Here is a 17,719-nt window from a genome sequence, read left to right on the forward strand (position 1 = left end):
TCTATCATGGAGTATTACAAAAAACAAGGTCCAGACAGGCTGGAAAGGGTAATATTCACTCCGTAAAGTCATATATGTTGCCCCTCTGGTAATTTTAGCCTATTATTAGTGTGATCGGCCCCTGGGATTTTAATGAACATACCTTACCATCTCAATTGGTCCCATAAAAAGAAAAGTGGAAGCATCCAAGAAATAGGTAACACACTCTCTCAGGAGCAAACGCACAGCAGTAGCTGGGCAGTCCCACTGCTGCTCTTTCCCTTTCAACTACCAAATGGTCACTGGTAAGGCAGGCGGGTTTCTGTCTTCTCATTTCTGTCAACACTTGGTCCCACATAATGTTATGCCTATGCAAGACTGTCTCCAGCCTCTGAACTATTAGGTACAATGTTCCACAATACTGCCCAAGGACTGTGTTTTTAAAAATGCGGTCAATCTAGTCTGTAGTCCAGCTGTCTGGGGACAGGCTAGATTACATCTATGACATCACACCATTGGTATGGATACCAGACCAGTTTCCTCAAAGGAAACTAAGCAAACAGAAGGTTTTACTAATTCCTACAGAACTCCCAGAGGCATTAACTCACCCCAATTCCCTGAATAGTCACTTACCTCCCTGACTGGCTGGTCTTCCTGTTTCCTGTTATTGGTTTCCATTTGTCCCCAGGAAATTCCTGCAAAGTAAAGTTCTGATAAGTTAGTGAGCTCTAAGAAGCAGGTATCTAGACAGCCTGAAAAATGTGAAGAGCTCATGAGTCTGTTCCTAGCCAGTGCTCATGAGTCTGTTCCTAGCCAGTCCACTAGGAACTGGTCCTTTCTAATCTCCTGGATATACTATAGAAATATATACCCATAAGGCAGTCTTTCTGTCAGGAGGCCTGCTGGTTTGTTATAGAGGCATGCAGAGACTAAGAAAGTACTCCAGTACTTGGATAGTGTGGTCCAGAAACTCTGCCTTTCACCCTCTTTCGCCACTATACTCCCAAATGTGAAAAACGAGTTTAATATATTTGCTGTTTGTTCTGACTCTTCTTATTTCTCTGCAGGGTGAACCAGATAATTCACCTTGCTCCTTCCAACATAGAAAGTATCTTCTTGGAAGCTCTATCCTTGAGAGGGCTTTGTGGTCTAAAGTTGCTGCTACTGTTACGCCTTCCCAGGCCAAGAGAGGTGTGGAGCATGGCAGCACACCTCACCTGTAATGCAATGCTTCTTCCTCCTCCTCTTTGAAGACAGAGGACATTGAAATGGGCTTACTTTTGGAAACTGGAGTGCCACATTCCCAACAGTAGAGTCTCTACCTGGGTATTGTTTTTCCTGCAGGGCTTTGGACAAGCAATCATTTCTAAGTCAAGCCAAGGAGCCCTGGTGGAATAGTCGGTTACTAGTAGGGCTAATGGTCATAAGACCAGCAGTTTGAAACCACATACCACTCCACTGGAGAAAAATTAGACTTTCTAATCCCATAAATATTCAAAAACTCAGAAACCCACAAGTGCAGTTTGATTCTGTCCTATAGCATCAGTATGAGTCAGAATTGACTCAATGACAATGAATTTGACCTAAGAGCTGAACCATATGCACCATTAGTAAAAATGCCCCTACTTTCTTAGTCTACTTCCCAACTGAATGCCAACCATCTCTGACTTTCTGTCCAGCACATTCTACCCAAATGCCTAGAACTTAGCCCAAGAGCAATGCATACTTCTTCCTAAACCGCTTTAAAACTATCTTTTTCTCCAATGTTTATTACCTTTGTTCCAGTAGGCCTTCCTAAGGTACCTGGTTAACCATTTCACAATGGAATTTCTTTTTTTTCCCTTTTTGCTTTGAAGTTTATGTTAATAAAATATGCTTTCTTTCAGTAATGGAAGGCACATTAAAATCTAAGAAGAAAGAAGTTTTTGATACAACTACGTGGGTCTCACAAGTCCTATGTGGACTCTGTTGGATAGGTTATCAGGAGAGACCAGTCTCCTTGGTAAAGAAGACATGGATTGACATAATGACGGCCTCAATGGGCTGAAATAGAAAAATTACAGAGGATAGCACAAGACTGGGCAGCATTTTGTTCTGTTGTACATTGTGTTGCTATGCGTTGGAACCAACTTGATGGCACCTAACAACAACACAAACTAGAAAGTTGGCATTCCAAAGCCATCTATTGACATTGAAGAAGAAAGGCCTGGTGCTCTGCTTCCATAAATATTACAGTCAAGAAAATTCTGAAGTGGGCTATAGCACAGTTCTACTCAGTAACACATGGGGTCAATATTAAGTTAGAAGAAACTTGATGGCTACGTTTTTTTGGTAGAAAATATTGGAGTCCTTGGGTGCTGCAAACCACTAACATGTTTAGTTGCTGGCCCCAAATTTGGAGGCACCACAGAAGAAAGACCTAAAATTTCCTACCAGAAGGCCCCAGCCATTAATCTCTAAAGTATATAAGGAGGGACATAAATGAAGGTGCCATTTGAATGAATTGGAATTAATTTGATTGCAACTGGTAATGGCAAAGGAGCCCTGGTGGCACAGTAGTTATGTGTTAGGCTGCTAACCACAAGGTCAGCAATTCAAACCCACTAGCTCCACAGGAGAAAGGCAAGGCTTTCTACTCTCATAAAGAGTTACAGTCTCAGAAATTTACAGGGGCCAGTTCTACCCTGTCTTGTAGGGTCACTATCAGTTGGAGTCAACTCAATGACATTGAGTTTGGTAATGGAAACAACAGACTTATTTCCTGGATCCAGATTTCACAGGGTCAGAAGTTCTGCCTGCACTTGTTACATCAGACAATATTTAGTCTCATATATTTCAGATGCTGCACTTTGTGAAACACTCCTGCCTTCACAGACACCATTACTGTTCATCCACAATGAGAGTCAGGATGTCTTGTCACTGCTCTGTGTAGTTCATGGAAGCACTCAGTAAAAAACAGCAGCTAAACCATTGTATTTCACCAATTCTTGACCGCCTTCCCAGATCCCCATATCATTTGCACACCCCCAACCCAGAGCCACTTCTAAATCAAGCTCACAGCCATTGAGTCAATTCTGACTCAGAAAGACCCGATAGGGTAGGGTAAAACTGTCCTTGTGAGTTTCCAAGATTGTAACTCTTTACGGGAGTAGAAAACCTCTTCTTTCTCTGACAGAGCAGCTGGTTGTTTCGAATTGCTGAACTTGTGGTTAGCAACCCAACTTGTAACCTTTATGCCACCAGGGCTCCTTTGGAGCCCCTTAGGTTACTAACAATTGCCTCTACCCTTGGACTGAAAGAGGCAGCTTTCCCCATGTCTTGTTGCTCATTGGGATTGGGAGGGGAATTACCTGTCCAGATGGACATTATGCTACTAGAAGGAAACCTGCCCCATGAGAGATGTGCTGGGCTTGGCAATCAATTTATGGATTCAGTGTAGCACAATTGGGAGTGTGGTCTCTGGAGCTAGATTAAACCCATTGCCATCCACTCCATTACGACTCATAGCAACTCTATAAGATAGAGTAGAATGTCGTATGGGGTTTCCAAGACTATATATTTACAGAAGCCGACTGCAATGTAGAGCAGTTGGTGGATTCAAACTCCCAACCTTTTGGCTGCCAGGCATTTAAAAACTGTGCAACCAGTGCTCCATGAAGCTAGAGTACACAGATTCAAATCCTAGATCTGCCCTTCACTAGTTATGTAATGAAGGCAAGCGACTCAACTTTTATTCATCTCAATTCCTCTATATAATGGTGACCATAATAACAAATATTTCTTTGCTGTTTTGAGGACTAAATTAATTGATTTATATATATATAAGCTATAACAGTACCTGGTGCACAGTAGGTTCTCAAAATGTTATATATCTTTATTATGTCCAAATCCTGGCTTGCCATTTGCTAGATTTGTGACCTCTCTGAGCCTGAGCTTCCTCAGCTGTAAAATGGAGTTCTTATTATAATTTCCTTCATACGACGTCTAAGCTGAAATAATCTTATTATGTACATAAAATTAACTGTCACGAACTGCAAAATCTTTGTTGGTTTTATTTTTCCTCATTAACAGGACTGAGAAGGAACCAATTAGCTCCTCCGAACCTCTTTCAAGGGCCATAAAGAACAGAATTCAGCCCTAATTCAGACGGTCAGCATAGCAACTGCATTATTTCTCTGAGCCAGACTGGCCTAACCCATGCTGCCAGTGATTGCCATGGTTGGAGGTGAAGGACTCAGGTGGCAGTTATGAAAGGAGAATGAAGTGGCTCCTAGATAGCTATTCACATAGCTGGAAGCCTGGTGTCGAAGCAGCCCGGCTTAGTCACTCTAATTGGCATTTCAAAAAACCGAACAGACTGCCATCAAGTGGATGCTGGCTCAGAGTGACCCTATAGGACGGGGTAGAACTGCCCCTGTGAGTTTCTGAGATTGTAACTCTTTATGGGAGTAGAAAGGCTCATCTTTCTACCACGAAGTGATTGGTGGTTTTGAACTACTGACCTTCCCAATCGCAGCCCAACATGTAACTACTATACCACCAGGGCTCCTTTTTTTTTTTGCTGTTTTAAATGTTTTATTAGGGGCTCATACAACTCTTATCACAGTCCATACATATACATACATCAATTGTATAAAGCACATCTGTACATTCTTTGCAGGGCTCCTTCTAACAGGCATTAGGAACCCAATATATCCCTTCCTCAAAGTGCAATGTGATCGGGGGTATTATAAGCACAGGCACATCATCACTGCTGCTGCTAACTACTACAAGCTGCACATTGTACGTCTTGCCTTGTAGAATCACGGAGGCCTCTGTGTCAGCGGCCATCACTTCGCCCTCAACGTCAAATCCCCTTTACTATATTTACTTGCAGTTCCTGCTTTCAGCAGACATTTTTCATGTTAGCACCCTTCCCCACATCGATGCACTTTTAAAAAACAATAAGGTGATTACTCTTTCAATCACTGTTCTAAGTGTTTAACATGCATCACATCATTTAATTCTCATAATGAACCTGTGAAGTAAGTCTTGTTATTGTCCCTATGTTTCAGATGAAGAAATTTAAGCACGATAATTTCTGGAGATGGGACTTGAACACAGATAGTCTGTTTTCAACATCAGGGCCCTTAAATTATTGTTATATTTTCTCTCTTCTTTATTCAACATTTTACTATGAATATTTACAAACATCCAGAAACGTTGAAATAATTTTCCCCTGAGGGACCACCACTTAGATTCTGTAATTAACATTTATCTATACAAAAATACATCAAATATTATTGTCATAAAATCACATAAACTTTTTTCAAACAAAATACCCAAATGTGAAGCTATTGCTTCTGAACCTATTTTCTATCAGGTCTAAAGAGGCAAAGGCAGGCCTACTGCTGAGAGAACTAGTGTGCTAGTTCTACTAATTGCAGAGGCCTGTTTAAAATGATACATAGAAATAACGGCACGCATGTATGAGCTGCAAGCCGAGCAGCAATATTTTTTGCCATACCTTTATATTTGCTGAATCATAGGTCTACCTATTCTTCCCTCTAGCCATGCACCGATTCATCTTAAGTTAATTATTGGATGCATTTCAGAGTAAGCTGCAAATGACTTTGTCTCCATAAATGGAATGGGTAGTTCCTTGAAAGACGCAAAATATCAGTTCCCTCCAAAGGGAATAGGTAGGAGAGGGATTCCCAAATGTGCAGGAAATTCCCATGATCTTTTCATTCCATTTTCCACAAACGTCTGAAGCCCTTGCATCAATAAATGGCATTGAATTTATGACTTAAAACCTTCTCACAAAGAAAACCTCTGGCCCAGAAGACTTTAAAATGAAATATACCAAATAATTAAGGACGAAATAATACATAGTCTATGCAAACTCTTCCTGAAAAGGATTATATTTCCACGATCATATTAGAAGGCCCAATTTACTTTTATCTTATACCAGACGAAAATATCACTAGAAAACTATAGACCTCGAATCCTGGTCACCTGATCAACAAAGATGTAAAAATTCTTAACAAACTTTTAGAAATTCAAATCTGGTAACATATAGAAAGGATAATGCATTATGACCAAATAGGATTGGGAATGATATTCTAGTTCTTAATTTAGAGAATCAATGTAATCCACAATATCAGCAGACTGAGGAAAAACAAACAAATAATGATAGATCATATCAATAGATATAGAAAGGAAACAGTCTTGATTTAAAAACAAATGAAAGCAAACCAGGAATAAAAAGGGGTAGCTTGATCAATGACATCTAAGCAAATCCTCTAGCTAACATCACATCTAGAAGTGAAATATTGGGAACAAAGCAACGATGTACATCCTTACACTTCTATTCAATGTTATACTGGCTGCCCTGGACAAAAGCATATATAACTCAAAGGAAGCAATACAATTCATTGTATTTGTAGACATGATTGTCTATTTTGAAAAAGATTTAAATCTACCAAAAAGCTACTAAAACTAATAAATGTTTCCACAGGGTCACAGGACACACGATACAAAAATCAATTGTATTTCTATATAATATCACCAAAGAATCATAACATGATATTAAGAAAACAATACCATACACAGTAGCATCCAAAGACATGTGGTTTTAGATTTAAACTTTTGAAAAATTGGTGCAGATTTTTTTGTGCCCCAAACAGTAAGTAGCATGCCTCAATATACAGTGTCTGGTGGCATATGTATAATTAAATAAAGTTCAGTATTTGCTTATGTTATCTTAAGGTAAAATGTACTTTCCGTGAAAGACCCAATTATTATGTGTACATCCGTTGAGTTTGACAAGTGTATACACCAGTATAACTCAAACCGTTAGCCAGATATCCTTACAATCATTACCACCCCACAAAGTTCCCCCCTGCCCTTTCCTAGTCCATCTAAACTCCGTGTCACTTCCCATAGGTAACCACTGTTCAGATCCCCCTTTCTCCATAAAATAGTTGTTTTAGAGCTGATACCAAGGGCTTAAATGGACAGCAAATATTTTGAGAATGATGAGGGAAATGAATGTACAAATGTGCTTGACACGATTGATTGATTGATTGATTGATTGATTGATTGATTGATACATGGATTGTGATGAGTTATATGAGCGCCCAATAAAACGATTAAAAAAAGAATGCTAGACTGTGATAATCATGTAGCATTGATTGAAATGACTTTCTAAATTATTAAAATTTTAGGTAATGTAACCAGGAGAAGATTCAAATAGAGGGAACATCAATAAAAACCCAAGGAAAATGAAAAAAGTAGAATATGGATGGAAAATAAAGCCAGTTTCTAACAGAGTTATTTCTGAGAAATTATATTCGACCTCTAGTGTTTTCTCTATGTTAATTTCTATAATTTTCTATTTACTAATAATTATTAAACTTTCATATACAAAAAAATAAAGAAATCAAACACTACGTACTCTTGTGTGAGGCTTCTTTCATTCCTCAAACCCCTTAGAAAACGAAACATATTGAGCAGTTTCATATTGAGAACTTCAGAAATATCGGCTGGTTACTAAGGAATGGATTTCTGGTTGAGTGAGGCAGCCAAAAGGTGGCACTGGGAAAGCCAGGAGGATGGGCTCTGGCAGTGAGATGGCAAGGACACGTGGGGTCCTCCCTGAAGCAGCAGCCAATCTAAACCCAGGTCTCTGACAGACTGGCCGGAGCAGGGGAGAAGGATTTACCTTCGAAAACGAGAAAAGTCGTATCTCTGAAAGCAAAACCAGAGGAGCAAGTGCAAACTTTGTAGAACCAGATAGTTTCCGAAGCAGGGGATGGAAGGAATTAAATGCTATTTTGGATCACATACTATTGCCTGGCTGTTTATATCCACAACCGCATTGGACCATCGCAACTGATAGATCAGGTCAGCATTATTTTAGAGATGTTGTTTTCACAGCCCTGGTCATTTTATGAGCAAAAATTATTTTTTATCTCAGAGATAACATAATTTCGAATGATCAAATACCTTGCTTATGGTCACATAGATATTAATTATATAGTCTATATAATTATAATTAGATCTATATAGTCATCACAGTTCTGTCATTTTATGAGGCAAACATTGTGAAACACTACAATTTTGGTGACCGCGTGTCTTGTTCAAGGTTCCTAGGATGCCACCTTTTGAAGCCAGGGGGCTATAGTTCTAGGAGAGCATAGTTATTCTATTTTAAAAGGATTTTCCTAGCTTCCTCCTCATGAAGGGAATAATGATGCTCACCCATCCAAAAACCAAGTTCTCACCTGCAGGGCCAGCTTCCTGGGTTTCCAAGTGTTGCCAGGTGCCAAACTGCCATCGTCCAGGGCACTATGCTGAGGACTATGGTAGCAAGCCGAACACCGGACGCACTGGTGGTGGTGGCATCGGCAGTTGTAGCAGTTCGGTATCATATTTCTCTTTAGGAAGGCAGGACAGATTTCCCCTGAACAGTAAACGCAAGCGTCGTGGGCCACAGCCCCATGGATCCTGGGGGAGTGTGAGTACGCGCCGCAGTAATCATAATCGCCGCAGTGCAGCGGCTTACTACACATGGTTTGTTCCAGGCCTTTGCTGGCAACGCATTCAGGGTAAGTGGGACTTTCTAACTCAAGGGGTGACGTGGAATGATATGACTGGTCTGTGGAATGATATGCTTTGTCCATGGGATGGCGTCTCAAGTCTCTATAGCTGGAGCTCATTGACTGGAAGGTCGGGTTCATAGGCTTTGTTCTCTGGGTGAAATTCTTACTGCTGTGAGTGGTTAAACCTGGCAAATGGGACATGGACAAAGATTTACTACTGTCTTCAAAGAACTTTCTTCTGTCTGCCACGGGCAAGAGGATGGCGTCTTCCCCAGCTTGGGCAGCAGAAGCCTTCAATCCCTTGTTGTCACCTGCATCAGAAGGGCTACCCAGGGCTAGAGTGACGTGGGGCTGGGGGTTAGGCTCTGGAGCCCACCGCCAGTGACCTCCCCGTACGCCATGGCGAGCATTTGCTTTCTCGTAGTCTGAGAAGCTTGGTTCAGCTTTCCACCAAGTGTTCAGGCCCGAAGAAGACTGGCTAGACTTCTGATTAGGGCTTACTGGCCTCTCGAGGCCTGTTCTAGATTCATGGATCTCAGGGACTTGACTAAGGCATTCTGAAGATCTAGCCCTGAATATCATGCTCTTGTTTAAGTGCTTGTCTCTGGGGCTAGGTGGTTTTTTATATGAAGATAGAAGGAATGGGTTAGAGTCGGGAAGTGGGGGGCTTTCGGGAATCTCCTCAGTCTCTTCAACTGGCTCCTTAGTGTCACACAACTGTGACAAAGGACCTTTACTTTTCTGGAGCTGGGCCTTCCTCCGCTGAATTTCATTGCGCAAATTGGTAGCAAAACGATCACTCTTGCGCCGGTTTTGGATGGAGCGACCCCGAGTCCCTCCACTTCGCTTACTACCCATTTGGCCATACTCCTTGGGTTCATTGCCAACTTCTTCAACCGCCTTTGTGCCACTGGCTACTTTAATGGTGGAAGAACAGTCTCTGGTTGGTTGAACAAGGGAGCCAGAGGCAGGGGGCTGCTGGTTTGTGAACCCACTGCCTGAGCTCTCTGGGTCGAGAAAGCCTCTTTCTGGAGGGTGTCCACCAGTATCTCCATAAGGAGAACTGCTTGGGCTCTGGTGTTCAGAACTCGAAGGCCCATCCTCATTTAGCCTGAGTTTCCTCTCCTGGGTTCCCCCGACAAGGGCACATGAACTTTTCTTCCCTGTGCGGCTGCTATGCAGGGGGGAGAGGGTCCACCGGTGTCCATCGTGTCCTGATGAGCGCTCCACCCCATTGCTGCCCCTAATCTCAAGGTGCACGTGCTGGAGGTGTGATGCCAGGAGCTGCTCAGGGGCACTATGGCGGTGCTCTGAGGACCTTGTGAGGTGCGGAGCATTGCCGGCAAAGGAAGCCTTAGCTCGCTCTCCTGAAGCTTTGTGCAGTGCGCTGGGACCTTTGCTGGAAGCCTTGTCATAGGCTTGGGGGTAACCAGCACCTCGGGTTGAGGCCTCCGTCAGCAGATGTTCAGAACCCTGCTGATTGGAGTCAGGAGGCTGACTGGGCTCACAATTCTGATGGTCCTCATTCTTCACTTGGTCTTGACCACTGAGGCAGTAAAACCTTTTCGGGTTCCCTGGGGACAAGATGGTCTCTGGGCTCAGTTTCTCCTTCTGTTGCAAGGAGTCCGCCGGCTCGGGCGCACTGCACTGTTCTCCATTGAGGAGCTGGGCCCTGGAGGCTTGAAGGCTATCTCGCCTCACTGGAGGTTGGGGTGGGCCCCTTGCTGCTTTGCCAGATTTCGCGTGGTGACTGTCCTGTGGGCGGGATGGCAGCTGGGAACTGGCCATCAGGTGGCTCCCATTAGTGCGTCGGCTACTTCCTGAGATCTCAGCCACATTAGGCCGACCACTGGGGACCTTAGTTGGCCCTAGGCCTTGCATGATGCAGTCTGCAGAGGCCGGCTCCTCTGGCCTGAGGGAAAGAACGCAGTCAGAGGCATTTGAGCTGGCAGAGAAGGAGCTGTAGGCCGAGTCACGCTGGTTGGGGTCAATGTTCTGGTCAATGGGCAGGTGGTGGCCCTCGTAAGTGGCCTGACCTGGCTGCTCCAGGCTCTCCATGCTACCAATAGAGCTGCTTTTCTCCGTGCTGCAGTGCCGGGAGAGTGGACACCACTGCACACACACGTCGCTGGAAGACACAGGACACGCTGGTTAGACAGCGCAACCACCACATCCCGTTCCCACCCTGGGCAGCCTTGCAAGGCAGGACAAGCTCGAGGAACGTATGCCATACATGAGGGAGGCAAGGCAAAAAGGCCAGGGATGGGGAAACCCTGCCCACAGAGTATATCAGAAAGTGAATTATTACACATATAGTTAGGGTAAAATTTAACATCATTATTTGCTATGCCTTTACCTCATACTTAATTAGTTCTAATTTTTAAAATTATTTTGTGCTTTCATTTGGAATGGGAAAAAAATGTAACCAATGGCACTGAACAAATTGTATAGAAATTGGCAAAGGAAAACTTAATAGGCTTTGTAAACTTTCGCTGGAAATACAATAAAACTTTATTTTTTTAAAAAGAAAGAAAGACAGGAAAATGGAAAATAAGTAGGCTTGATGAGCGATGAGCTAAGGAGATAGGCACAAGACAGCATAAGGAATCTTCCAAAGACTGAAAGTGTGAGCATTCCACGGAGGTTGTATTTTGTTTCCCTGTTACCATCGAGTCTAGACTTGCCGCTGGGATGTCCTCTCACAGTTTTCTGCCAGGGAAGATATCATCGAAAATCAGCATTAGTGAGGGGCCTTCCAAAACGGGTTCAATTTCAGGCAGATCATCTTGTAAACTATTGTTTCTCAAAATTTACTGCACATCACATCCCATGGAAGGCTTATTAAAGCACAGCTTTCTGGGTTTCACTCCTAGAGTTTTGTCTATATCAGTGCTTCTCAGCCTTCCTAATGCCGTGACCCTTTCATACAGTTCCGCATGCTGTGGTGACCCCCAACCATACAATTATTTTCATTGATACTTCATAACTGTCATTTTGTTACTGTTATGAATCGGGTGACCCCTGTGAAAGGGTAAATTGACCTCCAAGGGGGTCGCGACCCACAGGTTGAGAATCGCTGGCCTATAGTGAACCTAAAAAGTTACACTTCTAACAAGTTCCCAGATGATGATGGACTGGCTGGCCCAAAGCCCATACTTTTGAGAATCACTGGTGTGAAACAAGCAGAGCAAAGAGAACTGTTTGGGCGGAAGTGGTTTTCTCAAGATAATCCAGTTAGCAAGTGTCAGAGAGATCAATCAAATTTAGGTGTCCCCCGTTCTTCTTTTCTTGATGATAGTAATCCTGACCATTTACTGGAGACTTACAATGTGCCAGGAACTTTATGACATAGTATGTCATGCAGAAGGAGAAAAGTTATCTTTTTTTTACATTTGTGAAAATGGAAGCGTCTCGATTATAAAGTAAACCAAAAAACTCACTATTTAAAAAGCAAAGTTGGGATTTGAACCCAGGGCTCTGTGCTGTTCATCTGCTATATCCTTGGTTACAAGATGATGATGATTGCTATATCATAAAGTTGCTGTGTATAAGATCATAAACCTAAAGCCCTTGTCACCATCAGGCACCTAGCGAAGGTTCAGTACACGGTAGTTGCTGCTATCACGGTGGTGGTTGTTGCTATAAGCAATATTCTCTCCTGCTATTATTAATACATTATTGGCCCCTGCTGTTCATGTCTCCCTCATCCTCCATGCCAAAGCTAAATTGGGGAGACAAAGGAAGGGGTTAGAGAGGCTACTATTTTGAATTTTAAGTACTGCTTCCCACATGCAAAAGCAAACTGAGCCAAGTTATGCCAGGAACTCCCCATGGCTAAATCCCTATAGGCTTTAGGCTGCTCTCAGAAATGCAGAGTCCAGAAGGCTAGAGGTGTGACAGGACACCATGAGGCTTGGGCTAACTTCCCCTACTTCTTGTTCGCTGCCTTGTCCTTAGCCTGTCTGCTTCATGGCCTCTAGGCTGATAATTCATCAATTCCTTCTTGGCAAGGGGCCTTGCTGTTCATCCCGTCATCTTGCCTTCTGAAAAATAAAACAAAAACCACCCCCTGACTCAAACAGAAACTATGTTCAAAATAGGCTGTTGTAAGGTGCACTCGGTTGGTGCCAACACACAGCGATCCTGTGCCCAGTGGAAGGCAACACTGCCCGATCCTGCACCATCCTCACAAGGGTTCCTATCCCTGGGCCCAATGTTGCAGCCGCCATGTCAATCTGCCTTGTCAAGGGTCTTCCTTTTTTTTTCTCGCTGCCCTTTTTCTTTACCAAGTCTAATGTCTTTCTCTAGGAACTGGTCTCTCCTGACAGTATGTCCAGAACAAAACTACCTGTGTTCTAAGCCCTTGGCTTCGAATGTCAAATAGTTGATAAATGGAGGGGGAAAAAAATCAATCCTTAGCTCCCCAGCCTCCTCAGCAGACGCTCTATCATAAAGGGAAGATCTTTTGTAAAATGGAAAAGGTAGCTTATGCTAGCAGTTTGGTGTCTCTGAGGTTGCTGTAAAGGTGTTCTACTTCTTCTGGGAACACGTTTCAACAACAGATACCACAAGCCCCACACCAAAGACCATGAATAGGGTAATCCTCATTGCAGTGAGACACTACTGTTTAAGAAAGTCTTCATTTTGAAGTCTTTGGCTCGGTGGCAGAGGTGGTAACACTGGATGAGATCACCAGTGAGTCTGTATGGACAGGATGAGGACTAGAACGGAGTGCTAGGCTCCTTCTGTGTTAAAAGGCCAGGGAAGGAAACAGGAAAAGAGACTGAGAAAGAGAGTCAGGGAAATAGGATTGAAGGCAAGAGAGTGTGGTGACTTGTAAGCCAAGTAAATAAGTATTATATGGAAAAATTCTAGAAGGCAAAGAACTGGCCCAAAGTCACATAGAGAGTTCCTGGTAGATGAGGACTAGAACTCAGGCTCTCTAGACTCCCAGCTCCCGGCCCATTATACTACTCAAGGCACTATAAAAGCCAACAGGGATTGGACCAGATAAAAACTTGCCTGGTTGTTTACCTGCAAGCCCACCATGGGAGGAGGGCTCCAGACTCACCTTGTGTTGCAACCTGAATGCCAGGACAAACTGAAGGCTTCAGAAGGGTAATGCATGGTGGTGGCCACTTCAGGGCATCCGTCCAGCAGCTTGGCCACATGCCATGAATGCGGCCTACAGACAGGGGTGTTTCTCCTACAGCAGGGAAGGGACAGGAAGTTAGCTTGGGGAACCAGAGCTGAAATCACTTCCCAAGCAGCTTCCGCCCCACCCCTTCTTTCCCTTAAATGAAGTAGAATGTCTTGCAAGGAGTTGGTGGGTGTGGGAATCTTACTGGTCTTTATTCAGCTTTCAGTATTCGAGCCTCCTCCTTCATCTTAAAGGTGATTTCTGGAGGTTCAGAATGTCAGTTTCACGGGGGCTCTTTTGTTCCAAGTATAAACAACAGTGCACACCTAGTTGATACTTAATAAATATTTGTAGAATATATGGGTGCTCCAGGCCAACGAACAGTGAGCCTACCTTCACTTCCTTTAGAGAAAAAATATTCAATGTGACTGATATTCCCATCTCTCTCTGAGAAAGGAATGAGTTATTAAGAAGTTCAGCAAATCATACAGTGTTGAGGATTCTCCAATTTTCACCCATTCAGACCTATATTTACCGTGTACCATCTACATGTGCCTCTGAAACTACAGAGATTAATCAGTCTCTGCCTTTGAGAGCTTACAACAGCCTAGTGAAAGATCCACAGCTAATTAAAACACAGTGGGGTAAAGGCATCGAAAGTGTGATGGTTCAGATAGGCACTGAGGTGAGACACCTGAGTTTACAAGCAAGTCCTATCAGATAGGGAGGGGGTACCCCACGTTTTGTGAGAGAAAATAGAACAAAGGGAAGGACACAGTGTTAGGGTGAGAAAGAAGACTGGTTGCTCAGTAGACCTGGTTAGGGAAAAAAGTCTGAGGCTAAGGACCTGAAGGCAGCCACAGGTTCTGTTCGATGCTGTAGCCTGCATCCACAACACTGGCACTTACTGTTTTAGGCAGGAACAGTCCGTGCCCCTTGACATCCTTCACATGAACAGATGCCACCTTTGTGAGTGGGAAAAATGGCACAGGACAGAGCACATGTGGGGCATGTTAGTGTGGATGGAGGATAGAATGAGGGAGAAAGGAAGGGGGAGAGGGCCATGATAGTGCGGAGAAGGAAGCACCAAAGACCTAGAGGAAAGTTGTGTGATTCATCGGTGCTATACCGCACCCTGACTGGCTCATTTCTTCCCTATGACACCTCTGTAAGGGGATGTCCAATTGTCTACAGATGGGCATTGGGTCTCTACTCCATGCCACTCCCCCACCCCCATTCACATTGGGTACGATTTTGTTCTGGGTCTTCGATGCCTGACACCTGATCCCTTTGACACCTCGTGATCACACAGGCTGGTCTGTTCCTTCAATGTGGACTCCACTGCTTCTCAGCTAGATGGCCGCTTGTTTACTTCAAGCCTTTAAGATCCCAGACACTATATCTTTTGATAGCCGGGCACCATCAGCTTTCTTCACCACATTTGCTTATGCAACTATTTTGTCTTCAGCGATCGTGTTGGGAAGGTGAACATCATAGAATGCCGAAATCCCCTGTTTTTAATATGCTTATTATAAAATGGGATAAATTAAGTCTAACTCTCATCAACACTAGACACAATTAAGCTGGAGGATTCAATCCTAGCTTGAAACGCCCTTTTCCCTGAAAGATAGAAGTAGTGCAAAACTCTCTAGGGCTGAGGCCTAAAATGAGAGTTCAGAGAAGAAATTGACTTTGAGGGAGGGGGAATCCAGATCCGATGGAAGCAGTCTAGCCACTAGGGTATGCAATTGTAAGGGTAAAAGAAGCTGTATGCCACAGCTTAGTATCAGTGGCTACGATTTTGGGGAGAGGAAAATCAGATGAAGACCCTATTTGGCAATCACATTTTCTAATATGGATTACAGAGGCTAAACATGCAAGCTGGCCTGGGGCGGCACCTGCTCCAGAGTCTCGCACACAGAGCCCTGATGCTGGGAAAGCTCTTCAGTTGCTGTTTTCTAGTATTTGTTCCATCACCAACTTTTTATATAGTATCTCCCATGTACCAGACATGTTACTAGGCCTTGGTGATACAGTGGAAGGCAAGATGCATCCCCTATTGTGGCTCCTTCTTCCACATTCAGGATTCCTAAAATGCTCCTGAGCCCAGGACTTAAAACATAGGCAGTCAGCCCTGATACCCCTATCTCCCCAACATTCCAATCCTGACCAAGTTCGACCGAGTTTTCTTTAATGATCTCTCTCTGGATTCCTTTACCTTTCTCTCCATTTCTCACCTCTCTCTTTCCTTCCTTTCTCTTCCTGTCTTCTCTGTCTATCCCACCCCATAGAATGATACCTTTCTTCCACAGTGTTCACTACCAACACCTCTTGTTCTAGTCCAGGTCTTACACATTTTATGTGCAAAACATGGCCAGTTTCTCCTTGTTTCACATTCAATCGCTTATTTTAGACTAGATCACCTCAACCATTAGCTGAATTGGGGCATTATCTATTGAAGAGCATTAACTGACCAATGTCTTATCCTTCATCAAATGGAAACAGGTCTGACATTCAAAAACTAAGTTTATTCATCCAGTCCATCTCTCATCTCTGCTCCAGTCACACCCTATGCCAGCTCCATCCCTTTGTGACTCTTTGGGCCATTGTTTGTCCTGTTGTTTTTCCAGTAGAATCTGGCACAGTCTCAGCAGTTGGATTGTCTTGCTTTGAATTCAAGCTCCATAATTTATTAGTTGTTCTTTTAGTAAGGTTAATTTACTTCGGGGAGCCCATTTTCACAGCAGTAAAATGAAGATAATACTATCTCCCTAGGAACTCTGGTGGCATGTTGGGTAAGTGTTGGACAGCTTACCACAAGGTTGGCAGTTCAAACTCACCAACCGCTTCTTGGCAAAAAGATGGGGCTAGCTACTCCTATAAAGAGTTCCAGCCTTGGAAGCCCTATATAGATCACTAGTGCAAAGCAATTGCTCAAACCAGATCTAGCGAGTCCTAAACAATTTTAGTCAATTCTACAACTGTAACCTCTGCCTGGAATGCCCTCCTTATCTTGTTAATCTAAACCCTACACATTCAAGGTATCACTCTAATAGTATTTCTTCCATGGTGCGTGCCCTGTTTAATCCATTCTTCAGAATTTAGCTTATAATGCTATGATATTTTATATTGGTTATCACCACTTCATATATGTTAGTCTTGCATGTTGGACTACTAACTCCAAGATCAGCAGTGCAAAACCACCAGCTGCTCCTCTGGAGAAAGACTTTCTACTCCCATAAAGAGTTACAGTTTTGGACAATCAGGGGCATTTCTACCCTTTCTTATAGGGTCCCTATGAGGTGGAAACTGTTTGATGGTAGGGAGTCTTTTTGGTTTGAAATATTATGCCATCAACTATACCAAGCTAGTATGCAATGAGACAAAAAGCAAGAGAAAAAGCCCAGGTTTACATACTAGCTTTACAGTGATTTTTATTCAAGTCATGTAACTTTTCTGGGTCTCGGTTTTCTTATATGAAAAAGGAAAGCATACTCTCGAACTTGCTAAGCTATTGTGGGGTTAGAGATAATATTGTTAAAGTGTGCAGCACAGAGAAGGTTGTCAATAGATTTTAGGCACTACGCTAATGGCTATTATCTCAGACTTGTCCTACTCGATAGTCCAAGCATTACCCCACTATGACGACACAGATCTGTCTGCCTGCACTGTCAAGGCTCTGCCATATCGCTTCCTTCACAAAACCTCTCACTCTCGTCAGGAAGTTTTCAGGAGTGGGTAACAGTCCCAAAGGAGACAGAGGAAGGACAATGGGGATTCTGGGAACATTGGAAGAAACTTAAAAAAAAAATCTAAGCTGAAGGGTCCAGAACTGAAGCCTTCTAGTTCTTGTTTGGGAAAGGAGGAGAAAGTGTCAATATTGTCTAATATTTGGTCTGTTACTATTCCTGAACAACCTTAGACTTGGAGCCAGTATACACATTCTAATCCTAGTGGCGTGACCTTGGGCAACTGCAACTTAAGTAGCAGTTCCATCACTTGGAAACTGGGAAGA

General features: G+C 43.3%; 1 protein-coding gene across 2 annotated transcripts in view; it reads right to left on the minus strand.

Annotated features, from left to right (window-relative positions):
* The window catches only part of SHROOM4 (shroom family member 4), a 344,627-nt gene that overhangs the window by 51,285 nt on the left and 275,623 nt on the right, over window positions 1-17,719 (minus strand). For both annotated transcript variants that reach the window (XM_075538769.1, XM_075538768.1), the window contains 3 exons: window positions 13,636-13,770; window positions 8,247-10,692; window positions 613-674 (listed from right to left, as the gene is read on the minus strand). In XM_075538769.1, coding sequence (XP_075394884.1) covers window positions 613-674; window positions 8,247-10,692; window positions 13,636-13,770 — 2,643 coding nt within the window. The remainder of the gene's footprint in view (window positions 1-612; window positions 675-8,246; window positions 10,693-13,635; window positions 13,771-17,719) is intronic.

This window comes from Tenrec ecaudatus, chromosome X (genome assembly GCF_050624435.1).
Source record: "Tenrec ecaudatus isolate mTenEca1 chromosome X, mTenEca1.hap1, whole genome shotgun sequence".
Classification (NCBI taxonomy): domain Eukaryota; kingdom Metazoa; phylum Chordata; class Mammalia; order Afrosoricida; family Tenrecidae; genus Tenrec; species Tenrec ecaudatus.